Source organism: Equus quagga, chromosome 16 (assembly GCF_021613505.1).
Source record: "Equus quagga isolate Etosha38 chromosome 16, UCLA_HA_Equagga_1.0, whole genome shotgun sequence".
NCBI lineage: Eukaryota > Metazoa > Chordata > Mammalia > Perissodactyla > Equidae > Equus > Equus quagga.
In genome coordinates, this window is record NC_060282.1 from 2476475 (window position 1) to 2494792 (window position 18318).

The following is an 18318-nucleotide window of genomic DNA, read 5'->3' on the forward strand; positions in this document are numbered from 1 at the left end:
CTCCCAGGTGGGGAGGGGAGAGGCACAGATGAAGGCTGACCTGTAGCAGCCATGGTCAGGGTCTGAGGAGGGTGGGGCACCTGGGGACCAGAATAGCCATGGCCCCCGCAGCCCACTGCGTGTTGACATGGGTGTTCCTGCACTGACGGATGACGGACTGCTGTACCCTTCTACAGGGGCATTGAGGGTTCTGGGCCACAAGCCTGGTGGTGCTCTGTTCTCCATGGCCCTGTCCCCTTGCTCCCCAGCCAGCCATTGGCCCCGCTCGCCCCCTCAGCCTCTGGTGCCTTTCCAGGGTCCAGCAGCAGCAAGGCCACATGCCGGCAGAGCTCCAGCCCCAAGCTGGCCATGGCGGCCCTGCTGCCCGGGCCAGGCTCCGTGCCCTTGCGACTGGGCCCCCACTCCCGCACCAAGACACGCAAGCCAAACTTCAGCCCCCAGGAGACGGAGGTGCTGGTACAGAGGGTGACGCGCCACTACCCGCTGCTGTTTGGGGCGCTGCGGGGCACGCCTGCCCGGAAGCACCGCGTGTGGAACAAGATCCTGCAGGCCGTGAACGCGCTGGGCTACTGCCGGAGGGACCTAGGCGATCTCAAGCACAAGTGGCGGGACCTGCGCGGAGTGGTGCGCAAGAAACTGGCAGAGTGCCCGCGGGCCCCTGCTGAGGGCAGCCCAGCCCCTGGCCTCATCCTCACGCCCGTCGAGCGCATGGTGGCCGAGACCTTCTCAGCCCCAGCCCCCCCAGGCGAGAGCCAGGCCACTGAGCCCCTGCCAAGTAAGTGGGCCCCTCCCACAGCCCATGCCCAGGGCTGCCAGTGTGAGACCACCAAGAGCAAGACCCTCAGGGAGCGCTAGGGACCGTGGAAACGGTCATCTCCCACTTGGCCCATCTGCTTCTAGATGGGGAAACTGAGGCTCAGGGCCGGGAAGGGGCCTGTCCACCTTGGGAGTGAAGGAACAGGGCTCAGATTCATCCCAGGCCTGAGCTTGGGGTCCTTCTGAGGTTGCCCCCAGATGATGTAGTGTAGCCAAGGGCCTCCAGAGACATCAGGGACCCTCGTTCATCACGGAGCTAAAGTCGAGGGGACTCGCCCGAGCGCTCCTAGCCTCCCACGGCCTGGAGGCCAGGGCCATTCTGCCGTCAGCGGCCCAGTTCAGCTCCTCTCCCTGCCGCCTGGCGCCTCTGTCCTGGGTGTGGGACAGGGTGGCCTCGCCCACTCTCTGACCCCTCCTGCGCTCTCATCATGTGGGCCTTTCTCCTGGGGTCACTCAGCCCCCAGGCCAGGGCGGTGTCTGGTGGCTCTCAGCCTCCCAGGGCACGCTGACCCCTCCCTGAGCCCATGAGCCCACCCCAGGGCCCCTCTTTGCCGGAAGTTTCTGTGGTTGGTGAGGGCAGCATGAGGTGTTGGCTGGGCCTTCCTGCCTCACAGACACCTGCCCCAGGGACCATGCCGGCTCCCTCCTGCCTCCACCTCCTTCTGCGCCTGCTCCTGCTGCTCCTCCTCCTCGAGACGCCGCTGCACATCTCCGCTCTCTGCGCATCGTCTCCACCCCTCCTCGAAGCCGAGCCCCGCGGGACCCTTCCTTCTTTGGGAGCTGCTTGAAGAACTTTGAGGACACAGCTGGGAGCAGGACCAGCTCCCTCTGAGGGCCACCAAGTGGACCGCAAGACTCAATTTCCTGGGCACAAGCAGGGGCCACAAACACCCACACAGATGGCCGCAGCAGGACTTCCAGTGGGCGGGGCAGCACAGGGCGAGCCCGCACCGCGCCGATGGGCAGATGTGTGGGCCCCGGATGCGCCGTCTGGGCTGGCCTCGCCAGGGGGGGCGATGGCTGGGGCGGGGCCACCTCTGAGGCTTGGCGGAGGCCAGCCCGCTTTCCTACAGCCAGAGCCACGCCAGGTTGTGGGTACTGCAGGGCAGAGTGTGCACACTGTGGGTGCCAAGAAGGGGCTGGCGGTGGTGGCACTGGTATGGCCCTTGGTGCTCAGACCCGTCCCACAAGTCCCCAGCCTGGGAGTGTGGCAGGAACTTGATGTCTGTGTTTGTCCTAGCTATTGCCTGTGCTGGCTCAGCAAACCCCCTGTGGTGAGGCCCAGACAGCCCAGATGTCCCTGCCCACCCTGGCCCCATGGCCCTGGGCTCTCCTCTGACAGGGCAGCTGGCTGACTGGTTCCTTAGTGCTGTGCGTTCCTCCTGGGAGTGGCCTGGCACAGTGCTGACAGTCACTGACGTTTGTTGAATGACTGAGTGAGAGTGGAATGGGGGCAGGACTTCCCCTGGTGGCACTGAGATAAGGGGCAGGAAAGTGGCTGCAAAGCCTGATTTGCCAGGGGTAGAGACCACCCCTGGAGGCCCAGGCCCGCCAGCTCCTCCCTCTGGGTCAGCACTGGCCTGTGGCTTGAGCAGAGTAAGGGCTGCAGGGGCATAGCATGGCTGCTGAGGGTGGGGACAGCCAGTGGACAGAGTGCAGGGCTTCTGCCGGGGCCATCTCCCCTGAGGCCCCATGGTGGCTGTGCCTTGGGTACGTCCACCTGCTTCCTACACGTTGGGGGGAGCGGTGCTGAAGGGGCTCTTTGGCCCCTGGAGGCCCGGCCCCGAGTCTAGGTGCCCGTAGACCCCCGGAGTAGAGGCCGTTTAGGGCAGCTCTCTCTGAGCGCCTCCTGTGCCGAGACTAAAGTTAGCTGGGGGCCTGTGGCCCTGCAGAGCTGCCCCCGGCCGGCCTGGGATCTTCGAGACGAGGCGAAGGCTGGCTGGCCATGAGCTGTGGGTGCTGCAGGTCACTGGTGGGGGCTGCGGGAGGAGGAGCCAGCGGGGAGCTGGGGTCTCTTGTGCGATGGAGCTCCCAGGGTAGAGCTGAGTCTGACCTGGGAAGTGCTGTGCAGGCTAGGAGCGCCCATGGTGCAGCCCTGGGCCTGTAGCCTGTGCCCGGAGCCCTGGGCCTCCAAGACATTATTCTCTGGTCCGTGGGGGCCTCGGCTGTGGCCTCACTCGCGCCGCTGGGTGGTGTGTTACTGGCAGAGTCAGGCTCACAGTGTCCCCAGGGCCCAGGCTTGGTGCATACCAGGATCAGGCTTTGTCCAAGTCTGAGGGCAGGTCCCGGTGCAGCCCAGCCTGTGTGTGGTTGCAGTACAAAGACCCAACTGGGAGTGTGGCCCCCAGCGCTGGCCCAGACACTGCTGCCTTCTGTTCCCAGTGGCAGCTCTTCTCGCTCTCTGCTTCCACCTCTTCCCGTGACGGGAGCGAGACCAGGCTTCTGCTGCCGGGTCTGGGGGTGCACGGTGGCTCGTTGGCACGTGAGTGGGCAGGGGCAGAGGCAGGGCCCTGGGTGGACGCCTCCTGCCTGCAGGGCTGGTCCTGCCACAGTGGTGGCCATGGACGGAGTAACCAAACTTCTGATTCTGCCTTCCCTACGCTCTCTTCTGGGCTGGCTGCAGAGGGCAGTGCCCCTCGATGGGGCAGGACCATGGAGAGTTCTGTTCTTCTAGGGGGCCAGCGCTGCCCATGTGAGAGAAGTGGGGGTGCCCTGGCCCTCCCCACCGCACCCAAGCTGGGGCTGGAGGGGCCCCAGGTGGACTGCCCCTTGGAGCACACCCACTGGGCCGAGGAGGCGCTGTGTGGGCCATGCCTACATGTAGGGGGACCTTCTCTGCCCCGAGCCTCCAGCCCCTGTGCCGCACTCCACTTGGGTGGTGCCCAGGTGCTCAGCGCCCCATGGGAGGTGTATGATTTGAATTAAACCATTTCTGCCTCCAAAGTCTCACCGAAATGCGTGAATTTGGAGGCCTGTCTCTCCTCCTTGAGGCATTAATGTACTTAATGTGTGTTTGCGTCTGACGCATCTGCCAGCAGCCACAGCGCTGGTCTCCACTGAGTGCAGGCCCTGTGCTGGCTCCCAGCCCTGTGTCTGGGTGCACTGGGCACCTTCCCGTGGGTAGAAGAGGGAACAGCATAGAGAGTTGCTCAGAGCCCTCACCTGAATTCAAACCTAGTTCCTACTGTGGCCGCGTGTGCAGTCTCAATGCCCCACTGCCCCCATGCCCCTGGCCTGGCCCTACGCTCACAGTGCGCCTTGAAGGGGCGTGGCGCATTTTACCTGATGCTGAGTGGGATCCTCTGGTTTCCTGGGGCTGCCCTGGGCCTCATCAGGGCGGCTCAGGTGTGCTGCTGGTATGACATCTTGGGGGCTTGTTGACGCCCTCTCCAGGCCCCCGCCCGAACTCCCTGGACCCCACTCAGCCCCCCGCCGTAGTTGGAACCGGCTGGTCCGTGCCTGATGCTGCAGGCCAACAGGTGCTAACGCCCAGCGCCCTGTGTCTAGAGAAAGGTGTGCACAGACCCGGTCCCGGCTGTCCTCACAGGAGCTCTGTGAGATGCACGGAGGCCAAGCTCAGCCTCTCAGAGGCCGTGGCCAGGGTGGGGGCCGAGCCACCCAGGGGTGCAGAGGTGGCGCAGAGCCCAGCCTCTGTCCTTCTCTGAGTGAGCGGCCCCTGCCACGAAGGGTGCTGCCTGGCCCTCTGTCTTGGTGGCTCTGGCCAGCCAGTGCCCATGCCAGGCAGGTCACCTGTACCCATCCCTGCAGCCTCTGCTTCTCAGGAGGCCCCGTGACCACTGGGGGACAGATGCCACTCCCCGCAGCCCCTGGGCCTGGGCTCCCTGGGCTTGTCCTCAGGGTGTGCTCAGGGTCTCCACTCTGTAATTGCTTCTGTTGTCTTGATTTGCAGAGAGTATTGAAGCCAGCCTTGAGGCTGCGTCCTCGCACACAGAGGCAGCCAGCGAGCTCCTGGCTGGAGCCAGCCGGCACCAAGTAAGTCAGTGTGAGGGGACAGCCCGCGACCCACGGCCCCTTCCATCCTGTCCCCCTGAGGCCAGCCCCTGCCGCCCTTGGGAGGGCCTCACCCACCGGGTCTTCTCGGAGCAAGTGGACTGGTGGGGGGAGAGGTGGGGCAGTGGGGTCTGTGCCCAGGTGGTCGGAACCGCCTCCTCTCTTGTCTGCACCCCCACTGAGGGGGGCCAGGGCCTCTGCCTGCCTGGCCGGCCCAGTGGGAGCATGAGGGCAGGAGCGAGTGAAGAGCATGAGCAGGGCTGGCATGGTGGGTCTCAGTGCCACGGACGCTGAGGTGGCCCTGGTTCCCCAGGAGCATGCCACACGCTTGCAGAGCTGCCCCACAGAAAGCTCTGCGGCTCCTCCCTTCTCCTCCGGAGGGCGAGCAGCAGCTGCAGGCGTCTGCCTCCTGCCTCCTTCCTGGAGGGGGCTGGCTGCAGGGGAGGGCTGACTCTCCCCCTCCTCTGCCTGCCGCATCCAGCCTTGCCTGGCTGGAGGCTGGGATGGGTCGTCCCTGCTTGGAGGGAACAGAACCTGGCTTGGGACACGTGGGCTGGCTCAGAGGGATTGGGGGACAGATTTCAGACTTTTATTTGCTTGAGATGGGCTTAGAGCCACCTTGGGGACCAGCTGCTGGGCCTCCTTGCTGACCCATGGCTGCCACGTGAGCACACGACTGGGCCACGCAGTCTCGGGCTTTGTCCGTCAGAGCAAGAGGGCCTGGCAGCCATCCTCCGCCCACTCCCTCAGCCACTCTGGCTCTCTGCTCCATGCTAGGCCCTGACATGCAGAAGTGGCCCCTGCCGAGCCTGTCCTGAAGAGCAGGCATCCTCGGGCAGGTGCAGGGGGTCTGGGCCAGCACCGGGAGGGCCCTGGGCCAGCAGGCAGTGAGGGCTTCCCAAGAGAGTGCCCGCTCCGTCTTAAAGGCAAGCAGGAGTTGTCCTGGCGGAGGGGACGGTGTGTGCAGAGGCTAAAGGACGGGCCGCCCAGGCAAGTTCAGGACACTGCAGGCCGGAGTGTGGACAGCCGTGTGGGGGCCGTGCCGGTGGGAGCGGGGAGGGGCGCTGGGGACAGATGGATGGACGATGCCCTCATTCCCTGGGGGCTCTGGGAAGCCAAAGCTGTGCTTGGAAAGGGGACTCTGGTCACCTTAGAGGGGAAGAGAGAGTAGGAGGGGGCAGTGGTGTGGACCACAGCAGGAACGTGGGCAGGGTGAAGAGGTGGAGGTGGGGCAGAGTGTCCCTTCCCAGTGTCCCTCCCCTGCCTGGAAAGCCCAGATGGGGCAGGCCACACACAGGATGGGTGGCCGGCCGGCTGGCCGCAAGAGCCCAGGCCTGCGCTCTGCCAGAGTGCAGTGAGCGTGCACTGTGGGTGTGAGGGTAGAGGCTGGGCCACTGCTGGCCCCCCTTTTCTCTGTCAGTGGCCATCAGACTCAGAAGTCAGGATGTCCAAGGGTGGCCACATGACACTGGTGATGCTGCAGCAAGTTAGGAAATGGGCTGTGCCAGGGTCTCCCTGCAGGGTGGAGGCGGAGGAAGGACTGGAGGTTGTGTCTGCTGATGCCAGCTTGGGGCTCTGTCTCAGCTCATGTCCTGCCACCTTCCAGCATGTGGAGGGCAGCCAGGCCCTCCACCTGGGACCTCTCTACTAGGCTTGGTCCTTTCAGGCCTCCTGGAGTAGAAAGCGCAGGCTGTGACTGACAAGCACGGTGCACTTGTCGGAAGCCCAGGGCCAGCCTCTCTGTAATGAGAACTCTGCGAGCGGGGATGCCTGCCAGGGGCCCTCACCACCAGAAAGCCTCATCTCAAGAGGGAAGCAACAAACCAGCAGCGTGGCTCCCTCCATGGGCACCGAGGGGCCGCCAGGTCAGAAGGATCGGCAGATGCCTGGACCTTGGAAGGAAGATGTGACAGTGAGGAGGAGGAGGAGGAAGAAGAAGAAGAGAAGCAAGAGGAGGAACAAGAGGAAGAGCAGGAGGAGGAGGACCTGGAGGAGGCGCAGGAGGAGGAGCAGGAGGAGGAGCAGGAGGAGGCGCAGGAGGAGGAGGAGCAGGAGGAGGCGCAGGAGGAGGAGGAGCAGGAGGCGGCTCAGGAGGAGGCGGCGCAGGAGGAGGAGCAGGAGGAGGAGGCGCAGGAGGAGGAGGTGCAGGAGGAGGCACAGGAGGAGGAGGCGCAGGAGGAGGAGGCGCAGGAGGAGGAGGCGCAGGAGGAGGAGGTGCAGGAGGAGGAGGCGCAGGAGTAAGAGGCGCAGGAGGAGGAGCAGGAGGAGGCGGTGGCACGGGCAGCCCCTGTGTCCATGGACACCTCATCAGGCTCAGACCCCCGTCCCACCCCTTCCCAGCTCGCTTGTGGGCCTGGCCCCCTGGTGTGCTGCTGTTGTCGCCCTGTTTCCATTGCAGATCGGGAACTCCTGTCCCATAGATGAGGTGAGTGGGGCTCAGGACTGGAGGTACAGCCACAGTTTCCGCCACACAGGGATGTCCTCCCGCTCCCACCTGCCTCTGCAGTGTGTCGGGAAGTGTCCGTCAGGACAGGACATCACCACGCCCTGTGTTTCAGGCCCAGTTAGTTTTCCCTGCAATATTATTGACTTATCTTCCACACTCAGCCAGTTGTCAGGGTTAGGAGCCCTACAGTCAGACCTTTCATTTGCAGATCAGGAATTTGAGGCCCAAAAAGAGAAAAGAGGGGTTTTCTAAAGGTCACCTAGCTCTCAGGAGGCAGAGCTGGTTTTGGAGCTCAGTCTGCAGGATTCCATGTCCAGGGCTTTTCCTGCTGCCCTGGGGAGGTGGTGCTTTCATGTCCACCCTTCGTCCTTCTACATGGTGGATGGGTGCGTGTGTAGACAAATGGATGGACAGATGGATGGGTGGATGGATGGGCAGAGGGACTGAGGGATTGAGAGGGTAGCACAGGTATTACAGGTGAATGAATGGGTGAGTGGATGGATGGATGGATGAACAGAGGTGTGAGCAAATAGGTGGGTGAATGGATCAAGGATGGATAGGTGATGGATGGATGGATGGAAGGAAAAAAGAACAAATATATACCTGGGCGGGTGGATGGGTGAGTGGATGGCTGGATGGATGGACAGAGGCTGAGATGGACAGAGGATTGAGGATGGATGGCTGAGAGATGAACAGATGGGTGGATGGATGGATGGATGAATGTGAGGAAGGAGGGTGCAAGGAAGGGAGGAGATGGACAGAGGGAGGGTGGAGAGATGATTGATGAACAGTGGATGGGCAGATAGACAAGTGCATGAGTCTGTGGGTATGTATAGGTAGACAGATGGACAGACAAGATGGTGGATAGATAATGGCCAGCTTGGGTGGATGGGTGGGTGGAGGGATGCGTGAATGGTGGGTGGATGGGTAGAGATGGCAGCATGGTGGTGAACCCCTAGGCTTTGGAGTCACCAGGCTGAGGTTTCAGCTTCAGCATTACTAGAACACGTCTTCCAGGCTCACTCCTGCTTTCTTAGTTAGGGTACTGCTGCCCGCTGCAGCAGGCACTGTGATGCCAGAGCTACGAGTGCAGGGGGCCTCACGCAGCTTACTCTCCTGGCACCTCCCGTCCCTCCCGGTGATGCTCCCATCCTGGCTGGCAAAGGCTCACATTTCCTGTCTCCCTCTGCTAGCCGACGAGGAGGACGAGGCCCCCAGCTGCCTGTGGCTACCCCTGCGGACTCTGGATGGGCCAAGCCTGCCTGAGCCCGACCCCCTGGACCTCCGAGGAGCCTTCCCTGCGCCAGCCTCCCCGCCCTCCCCACCCGCTTCCCCGGCCTCGGCACCCCCAGCAGCTGCGTTCCCAGGGCCCTTCCGGCCCTCCCCTCCCTCCTCTGCACCACCCCAGCCCTCTGGGAGGCCGGCAGTGGCTGAGGCCTCTGAGTTTGAGCGGCGGCTGCTGGACGTCCATCAGCGGCAGGGCACCCTACTCTCCTCGTGGTCCCAGCAGCAGAGTGCACTGATGGCTCAGCAGAACCTGCTGCTGCAGCAACTGGCCGAGCAGAGCCAGCGGCTGGCCGACGGCGTGGAGGCCCTCAACCGGACCCTTGAGAGGCTGGTGGAGGCCCACCCCTCCCGAGGAGCCTCGCCCGCAGCCCCAGACGGCACCCCTGCTGGTAGAGAGGCCCATGGGCCCTCCAGAGGCTCCCAGGGCAGCCCCCAGGGCACCCACCCAGGCCCGGAGGTCTTCTCAGGGATGATCTTGAAGGTGGAGGAGGAGCCCTAGAGTCTGGGCCCTGGAGGCCACAGGCATAGCAGGGACTCTAGTCCTTCTAAGAGGGACTGAGGGAGAGGTGGGCAGAGACGGGGCCTCGGTGGAGCCAGAGAGGACGCCAGTGCCATCCACCTGTGCTTGCCCCTTCTGTCGCTGCCATTGTCTGTGCGGCTCCGTGACGTGTGAGGAAGGGCTTCCGGGAGCCGGCCCCCCAGGGGCCTGGACAGAAGTCTACTCAGGGACCACGCAGCTGAGGAACAGAGGGACGCCAGCAGAGAGTCCGGCCTCTGCTCCGCTTCCTGCGCTCCAACCAGCCCGGTGAGCATCGTGGAGGATGAGCCAGCACCTCTGCGGCGGCCGGCGGGCAGAGCGGCAGGAAGAGGCGTGGGGGCCCAGCTTCCCCGACGGGCACCTTGGGCGTTGGGACCCTGGAATGTGGCTTAGCTGGGTGCCAAGAAGGCCCCCAGAGTGTGCCCTGGCATGACTCCTGGAAGCCCCTCCTTCGTGGGCGTGTGGACTCGGAGGGCTGGCTCCTGTGGTCCTCTTGATTCTGGGAGAGGGAACCATGTCTGGTTGGCCTGGAGTCATTCCTCCCCAGCTTTGTCCCTGTTGTACGGTATCTGTGTGCATGTTTGTTACTGGGTCCTGTACGGGATCGGGTGTCGTTTTGTACCTGTTGATTTCTCTTCCAAAAATATATTTTTCTTATATAAGCATAAAATAACAACAAAAAAACGCATTCATGATGCTGCTGCTGCTGCCAAGTCAATGAGACAGAACCCGCCCGTTCTCCCCAACGGGCTGTGCCCCTGCTTCACCCCCGGCGGCCCTGAGCGCTTCCTGGTCTCAGATCCTCCTCCGTCCACCACCTCCTTTGGCTCTTGGTCCCTTGGGGCCCAGCACCCACTCCTGGGCCTGTTAGGCAGGGCACAAGCCACACCCAGACAGCTTGGGTGGCCGTCAGGGACAGCAGGAGAGGGCGGGTGGCCCCAGCCCCCGGGGCCCCACTGGTCTGGACTTCCCTCCCTCCTCCAGCTCCTCCACGGCTTCCTCCTGACCCTTGTGGGTAAAAGCCTTTTCCAGAAGCAAGATACTGAAGTAGTGGCATGACCTGGATGGCATGCTGCTCCCAGCACTCCCAGGGAAGCCCAGCACCGTGGAGAGCCGACACCTTTGTCACTGGCACAATGGGTGGGAGTTTTCCTGGTTTTCAGGTTTTACCGTGGGGCCAGCAGTGTGTCAGGAACTTCTGTCTGCAGAAGATGCCCAGGCTCTTGAGCCACGGAGCCACTGCCCTTGCGGTCTAGCCCAGTGCCCTGCCACCCTCTTCCTCCATGGGTGCAAAGGGCATCATTTGCTTTGCATGGCAGACTTTACTCAGATGTCCCCTCCTTGGAACCCTTCCTTCTACCCTACAAATCCTGGGTCCATCTCAATGCCACCTCCGAGAAGTCTTCGTAAATGTTCATTCCAGATGGAAGGAATGGACCCTTCTTGTCCACTAAAAGATGCCCACCGTGGTTGACATTCACCTCCCTATTGGCAATGAACGCTACTTTCTTGTGTTATAGGCTATCACTGGTCAACCCGTAATGTAGTCCCAACTGAGCCCTGACCCTGGTCACACACTGAGCCCTGATCCTGATCATACTCTGAGCCCTGACCCTGGTCACACGCTGTGCCCTGATCCTGGTCACACTCTGAGTCCTGACCCTGGTCACATGCTGAGTCCTCACCCTGGTCACACTCTAAGCCCTGATCCTGGTCACACACTGAGTCCTGACCCTGGTCACACTCTGAGCCCTGATTCTGGTCACACACTGAGCCCTGACCCTGGTCACACTCTGAGCCCTGATCCTGGTCACACACTGAGTCCTGACCCTGGTCACACACTGAGTCCTCACCCTGGTCACACTCTAAGCCCTGATCCTGGTCACATACTGAGTCCTCACCTTGGTCACACTCTGAGCCCTGATCCTGGTCATACACTGAGTCCTGATCCTGATCCCTGACCCTGGTTGGTCCCATGATACCTCTTGGGAGCTTTCTCTGGGGTGGCCCCTGTAGTAAGTGCTGAGGATACAGAAGTGACCAAGGCAGACAAGAGGCCTCTTCTCTCAGAGCTCATGGTCTGCTGCAGAAATCAATACTAAGCAAGTAAATACACATTTGGTGAATGTTATTGCATATATCAGTTAAAACTAGTTAGATGTATTTGACAGAAAACCCAGAATGGCGTGTTTTAAAGAAGATAGGCATTGTGGCTCTTACATGTAGAAACCTGGAGGTTGGTGATCCAGAGCTAGCCAGGTGGCTCCACAGTCCGCAGAGACCCAGGCGGCTTTCAGTGCCCTCCTCCATCATGGTTATCCTGGTCCACGATGACTGCGAGACTCCCACCATTGCACTCAGGTTCCAGGTAGCAGCATGGAGGGAAGGGATTAGGAAGGGCACACCCCTTCCCTTTAAGGGCACCTGTTCCTGGATCTCATCCCAGTGGCTGGAAGTTACTCAGGTGCTCATACTGAGTTGCAGTAGAAGCTGGGAAATATCTTTATGGCTTTAGCCCCAGACGGAGGTTCTGTTGCTGGAGGGAGGGTGGGAGGTGCCGAGCAGGCAGCCTGCAGTCCCACTGTGGAGCTGACCACTGGGACGGTGGTGCTGTGGGCTGCGGTGCCCTCCCTGAAGAAGGCTCTGGGGCAGAAGCCTTAGAGCCGAGTTGGCAGACGTGGGTGAGGCTGGCAGAGCAGGCTGGTGGAGAGGAGGGCTGACAGGGTCTTCTGAGGAATCAGGGCAAGCTTGGGGATAGACGGCCCCACTCCTGCTTTGGAGCTGAGGAGCCGGGGCCTGAGAGGGGGCGTGGCTGCTGAGGGGCAGAGTGACCCTCTTGGTCTGTCTCCCTCCACTGCCCAGTGCCCTTTGCCCCCTGAGTCCTGAGCCCCTTGCTGCCACATGCAGAGAGCCTGTAGGGGCATGGCTGGGACAGGGGCCTATCTGCTGGGCCATGGGTCTGGGCTGCGCAGAGGAGCACAGGCTGCACGTGGGGAGAACAGAGGCCCTGCCTGGCCTCGAGGGCGGGGTCTTCATGCACGGAAGGGCCACCAAAGTCGAGCCAGGAGTGCTACCCTATGACCTGGGGCTCTGGGCGCTCCTTCTCTTGGGAATGGGGTAGGGCAGCCAGAAGATCCGTTAGGAAGGAGGCTGTGGTCTTGGTTTAAGCAGGAGCCTGTCAGAGCTGTTGAGGATGAAACGTTCTTAGTGAGCATGTGAGGTGGAGGCAGCTGGAGGGACAGTGGCCAGTGTCAGGTGGGATTCTAGCTGAGGGAAGCCTGCGGCCGCCAACCTCAGGTCTGCACATCCTCTTCTCTCCCCCGGGCAGCCCCGGTTCTGAGCCGGAGTGGCCGGGGGATGGTGGAGCTGGGAAGAGGGGCGGAGGGGGAGCAGGGCTGCCGGGAGGGTGGCGAGGTCAGGGCTGGTGTCCTGGCGAGGCCGTGGGCCCAGCGGTGGGGAGCCTGGAGCCAGCTGGGGCGGGGGCCATGCGTGCTCAGCTGCCCTGGGCAGGGGCACAGGTCAGCACTAGGAGAGAGAAGGAGCAGTTGGCATGGAGAGCCTGTGAAGGCTGTGGGGACAGACTCCAGGGGAGGGGTCACGGAGAGGGAAGGCAGCATGCTGGGGACGCTGAGAGGGGCCTGATGGGGACATCTCTTAGGTGGCAGTGGCCAGGGCAGGAGACGTTTCTACGGCATTCTCTGGCTTGACTGCTAGGCCTTCCACAGCATGTTCCAGAAGAGAACCTTTCCCCGAGCTGGAGAAGTACTGGGGTAGCTTCCACCAGACCCGGAGGAGGGCTCAGGTCGGCTCTCCACGCCCTTCGTATGAGCAGGAAGCCTGAGAGCCAAGCAGCACTGGGGGCGCAGGGGCGAAGTCCAGGGTCATGGAGAGAGCGAGGGGCAGCCTTGAGCCCGGTTCAGAGTTCCGTGTTCATGCCCTTCCCCTCCTTGGCTGCCTGACCAGGTGAGTGAGCCTCCCCTGCTGTGAAATGAGAAGGGCCCATCCTGCCCTGGAGGAGCCGCAGGAAAGGAGGGCAGTGGGGCAGACCTGCTCCTGGGGGATTGTGGCTAGACCGCCCAGATGGTCTCCCGCTACGAAACGATTTAACATGAGAAACCCTGGTTTTAAATGCTTTGCTGGCTCCCAGAGAACAATCAATATGAGCAGTCTTGTCTCCACACCACCACCCCTGCCACCCCAAATGAGAGCGCTCTGGTGGGAAGCAGAGGAAAGGCTGCCCCGCGGCCCTGGATCCTGGCAGAAGGTCCTTTCCAGAGAAGAGGGTCCAGGCAGGCCTTTGGGGCACCCGCAGACTGAGAAGCACCGTGTGAACCCACAGTCAGAGGCTGTGGGTCTATAATGGGGCAGGCCACTCAGTGGGATAAGTAACAAAAGAGAAATAAGGGGAGAACAGGACAACAGCCTTAGGCCCTGTTATGGGCTGAACTGCATCCCCTAAAATTCCCATGTTGGAGTCCTAACCCCCGGCATGTCAGGATGCGACTGTGTGGAGGCGGGGTCTTCACAGAGGTGATGAAGGTAAGTGAGGTCACAGGGCGGCCCTGACCCAGTCTGACTGGTGTCCTTATAAGAGGAGGAGATCAGGACACAGACACTCTCAGAGGGACGACCGTGCGAAGACATGGGGAGGAGACGCCGTCTACACACCAGAGAGAGAGGCCTCAGGGGGACCCAGCCCTGCCGATGCCTTGGGCTCGGACTGCTGGCCTCTTGAACGTGAGAAAATGAATTCCTGTGGTTTAAGCTGCCCAGTCTTTGTTACGGCAGCCTTGGCAGACTCCTACAGACCCCAGTGGACTCCTGCTGTGGGAATTCATCAGATACGTAACATAAGATCATTTCTAAGAACCATTTTTAAAGCAAGATGAGATCATACAAATGAGCAATAATAAGAGATTAACCGAAAGTGACCAAGAGCCAGCCCTGGTGGCCTAGTGGTTAAAGTTTGGTGCACTCCACGTTGGCGGCCCGAGTTCGGTTTCCAGGTGCGGAACCACACCGCTCATCTGTCAGTAGCCATGCTGAGGTGGCATCTCGCATAGAAGAACCAGCAGGACATACAACCAGAATATACAACTACGTACTGGGGCTTTGGGAAGAGAAAAAAAAATGGAGGAAGATTGGCAACAGATGTTAGCTCAGAACAAATCTTTCCCAGAAAAAAAAAAGAGTGACCAAGTGTGTCTGGAAAAGATCAATTATAACTCTGAGAAATGAGCTCAACGGATGGGTCAAGCAACATATTTGGACACAGATGAAGTGAGAAATAGCAACTGAAAGATAAATCTGAAGAAATTACGGTATTACAGAGAGAGATGTGAAGACAGAAACTGTGACAGAGATTAAGAGATACGGAGAAGAGAGTCAGACATTCGACCCACGTGTAGTTGGAGTCCCGGAGGAGAGAAGCTGGGATGTGGGCACGCAGTGTGTGAGGGGCCGAGGTCCCACTGACACCAGGCCGCTGGACCGAGGGAAGCGCATTCCTGGACGTGACATGGGGGAACCGTGGACACCGCGTGGAAGGGCAGCTCCAGGGAGCAGCTGGAAAGGAAGGAAAGACCCACAGCCTCGCTCACCGCTCAGCCCCATCAGCAGCAGGAGAAGCTGGAAAACGGTGAGGTAACATCTACCCGGTGTTGAGAGCAAATGACTGTCCACCTGGAAATACGCGCCAACAAATCCTCTTTCGAGAAGAAAGACAAAATGCAGGCATTTCCGTACACGTGAAAACTCTGAGGTTCACCAGCAGGAGACTTTCACCAAAGGACCCCTGAGGACGGGCGTCAGGCGGAGGGGAACTGTCCGAGGAGGGAGGTCTGGAGCGCAAGGACAGCGGGCCAGGAGACGGTCGGGGTGAGGGAACCCCGCAAATGGCTGTGTGAAGTAATAAACTCGTAACTGACTGTGACGTCCAGTCTGTGGGGTTAAAAGCGGAGAAAGCCGAGGACAACGGCTGCACAGTGGCGAGGTGTCACGGGGGAGAGCGGACAAAGCGTGCTGAGCACGTGGTATTTGCAGGGAAGGTAAGTGTCCATGAATTTTAGCCTCTGTTAATAAACTCAAGGGCTCCTTCATCACAATTGAAAACGTAGGCTCTGCAAAGGACCCCGCTGGGAGGATGAAAGGCAAGCTACTTATGGGAGGAAATGTCTGTGAATCACTATCTGACAGAGGACTGGTATCCTGAATTTGTAAAGAGCTCTCTAAATTCAACAATCAGAAAACAGTTCAATTAGAAAATGGGCGGGCTGGCCTGGTGGCGCAGTGGTCGAGTTCGCATGTTCCACTTCTCAGCGGCCCGGGGTTCGCTGGTTCAGATCCTGGGTGCAGACATGGCGCCGCTTGGCATGCCATGCTATTGCAGGCGTCCTACATATAAAGTAGAGGAAGATGGGCATGGGTGTTAGCTCAGGGCCAGTCTTCCTCAGCAAAAAGAGGAAGATCTCAGGGCTAATATTCCTGAAAAAAAAAAAGTAGACAAAAGATTTGAGCAGACCCTTCACCAGAGAAGATCCGTGGCTGGCAAATATGCACCTGAAAAAATATTCAACATCACTAACCATTAGAGAAATGCAAATTAAGCCCATCGTGAGATGCCACTACGTGCCTCCTGGGATGACAGGGTACGGAGAAACGACGACTCTTCCAGTGCTGGCAGGACCGTAACAAGGTACAGCCACTCAAGACAATTGTTGGGCAGTTTCTTTAAAAGTCAAATGGCCAGTTACCATACTGCCCAACAGTTGCACTTGGGCATCTATCCTGGAGAAGTCAACTCACCTTCACACGAAAACCTGGACACAGTGTTCATGGCAGCTCGTTTATAACAGTCCCCCACTGGAAGCAACCCACAGGTCCCTCGGTGGGTAACGGGCTGGGTGTGGTGCCGCCATGCCGTGGAATCCTCTGCAGGAGGGACGGACGAGCTCCAAGGCTCCAAGGGCCTTTCGCTGAGCGGAGAAGCCAGTCCCAAAGGTCACGTGCTGTGTGGTTCCCTGTGTGTGACATTCACACAGTGAGGAAAGTATGGAGATTGAGGACAGACTGGCGGTTGCAGGCATTTGGGAGGTAGGAGAGGGTGCGACTCGGAAGGGGCAGCGTGGGGGAACCCCTCGGATGTCGGGGCAGCTCTGTTCCGATCACGGCGTGGTCACAGGATCTCTGTGTGATGAGATTCCACACACACACACACACACACACGAAACCAGTAAAAAAATACAATGACATTTAAGGCAGCAGGTCCTCCCTAGAAGAGCGGCGTTGGAGGAATGGCTTTCATCCAGTGGGACTGGAGTGGAATACAGTCAAGCAGACGTCCTTACTGAAGAAAAAGGAGAATCATATGAAAATAAAAGTAAAATACAGAATCATATAGAAGAAAGAATAGGACCCATAGAAGAACGAGGCAGGCTTTTGGACTCATGTCCAGTAAACAATTAATGCCAGTAGATGCAAAGAGCCCATTAAATGTCCAGGATCGTCACATCGGAGGAAAAAGTCTCTGTTGTGTACGAGAGACTCACAGAAACATGAGGCCGTGGGAAAGGTGGGGGTAAAGGCATAAAGAAGGAAGCCCAGTCAGAAACCGCGTGGAAGAAGGTGGCAGTGTCAATTTCAGGCAGAATGGACATTAAGACAAATGTATGTATAAATAATATGAATAAACACATTAAATATGGTAAAGAGAATTACTCCATAACATGCTCAGTGCATCAGGAAGACGAACCTCTGAACTTGTATATGCCTAATAAAATAGCTCAAAATAAAATAAATAAAGCAAAATTTCTCACCTAAAGAGAGACTGCAGCATTAATAGGAGAAGCTTTCAACATGGGGCACAGAGATGGGAAATTAGTAAAGAGAGAGCAGGTTTGAATATACTGAACACCGGGCTCGCTGGACACTTACGGACCACGCGCTGAACAAAGGGAGAATGCTCTGTCTCCTCAAGGACGCCGGGGTGTTTGCAAGTTTCGACCAGGAATTAGATCATAAAGCAAATGTCAACAAGCTTCAGGGATTCAGTAATGCACAAGACACCGCACTTGTTAGAAATGCAGTTGGAAAGATGCAATCATCAGATATTAATAGAAAAAAGGTAAAGTAAAAGTTCCTTGTCTGTTTGGAACTTTAAAAACAGTTCTAAATAACTCCAAGGTCAAAAAAGAAATCATTAATGGATATGTAAAAAAGATATAATTGCATAATAATGAAAATACAGCGTATTGAAATCTGTAGGGTACTTCGAAGGAAATTAATAGTCTTAAATGCTTATACAACAAAAGAAGAAAGGCTGAAAATTAATGTATTCAGATATTAAAAAGACATTAAATAAAAGTAAAAGGACTATAGAATAAACTCAGAGAAATTAGAAGACCGTAGAGACAAGAGCAGAGTCTAAGAAGTTATAATAGGTCTCCACAAAGCCGGAAGATGGTTCCTTGGAAAGACCACGAAAACAGAGAAACTGCTATTAAGATCGATCCAGAAGGAAAAGAGCAGAAATTCCAAAATAATAAGAGTTCCATGAACAATTTTATGCCAACGCATTTGGAAACTTGGGAAAAAAAATGGACCGAATTTCTAGAAAAGTGTAACTCGCCACCATTGACTGGAGACGGAATAGATGCCTCGATGGTTCTTCAGCCATTAAAGAAATCGAATCGGTGGGAAAACTCCTTCCACGGGGCAAGCACTAAACCAGATGGTCTGTGCAGGGCGTTCCACCCTACTCGCAAGGAAGGGAGCTGGTCATATACAAACTTTTCTAGAAGACAGAAGAAGCGGGGAGATTCCTACGTGCATGCATGGTACGGGGTCACATCAGAGACGACGCTCCGCGAAGGGGCCTTAGGGGCCGTCAGTCTCGGGAACGAGACGTGGTAACCCTACAACAGCCCTAGCAAACCGCGCCGTGTCGTGTCTTCTGCCTTTGGAGGCCGCGAGTTAGCAGAAAGGCCGGAAAACCACCAGAAAACCATCCTGTAGGGGGATGATGCCCCGTGTGGGAGGGATGCCATTGAGCCCCGAACTCCGGCTGCGCCAGCTCTGTCCCAAGCACCCCCGTGTGCTAATGCGTTCCGGCACCCCGGGGCCCTGCGGCTTCAAGGGCAGCAGAAAGCCGTGGGGCCCATCCTGGCCCTCTTTCATCCCCTCCCATCCTTTCCTACCCGCTTTCCTGTGTCCTGTCTGCTGC

General features: G+C 58.8%; 1 protein-coding gene across 15 annotated transcripts in view; it reads left to right on the forward strand.

Moving 5' to 3' along the window:
• Positions 1-18318, forward strand: part of TSNARE1 (t-SNARE domain containing 1) — a 167917-nt gene that overhangs the window by 105140 nt on the left and 44459 nt on the right. For 7 of the 15 annotated variants that reach the window (XM_046642018.1, XM_046642017.1, XM_046642016.1 and 4 more), the window contains 2 exons: positions 296-775; positions 8467-9786. In XM_046642018.1, coding sequence (XP_046497974.1) covers positions 296-775; positions 8467-9059 — 1073 coding nt within the window. In that variant the 3' untranslated portion in view covers positions 9060-9786. The other 8 variants (XM_046642021.1, XM_046642026.1, XM_046642027.1 and 5 more) reach the window with 8 other exon arrangements.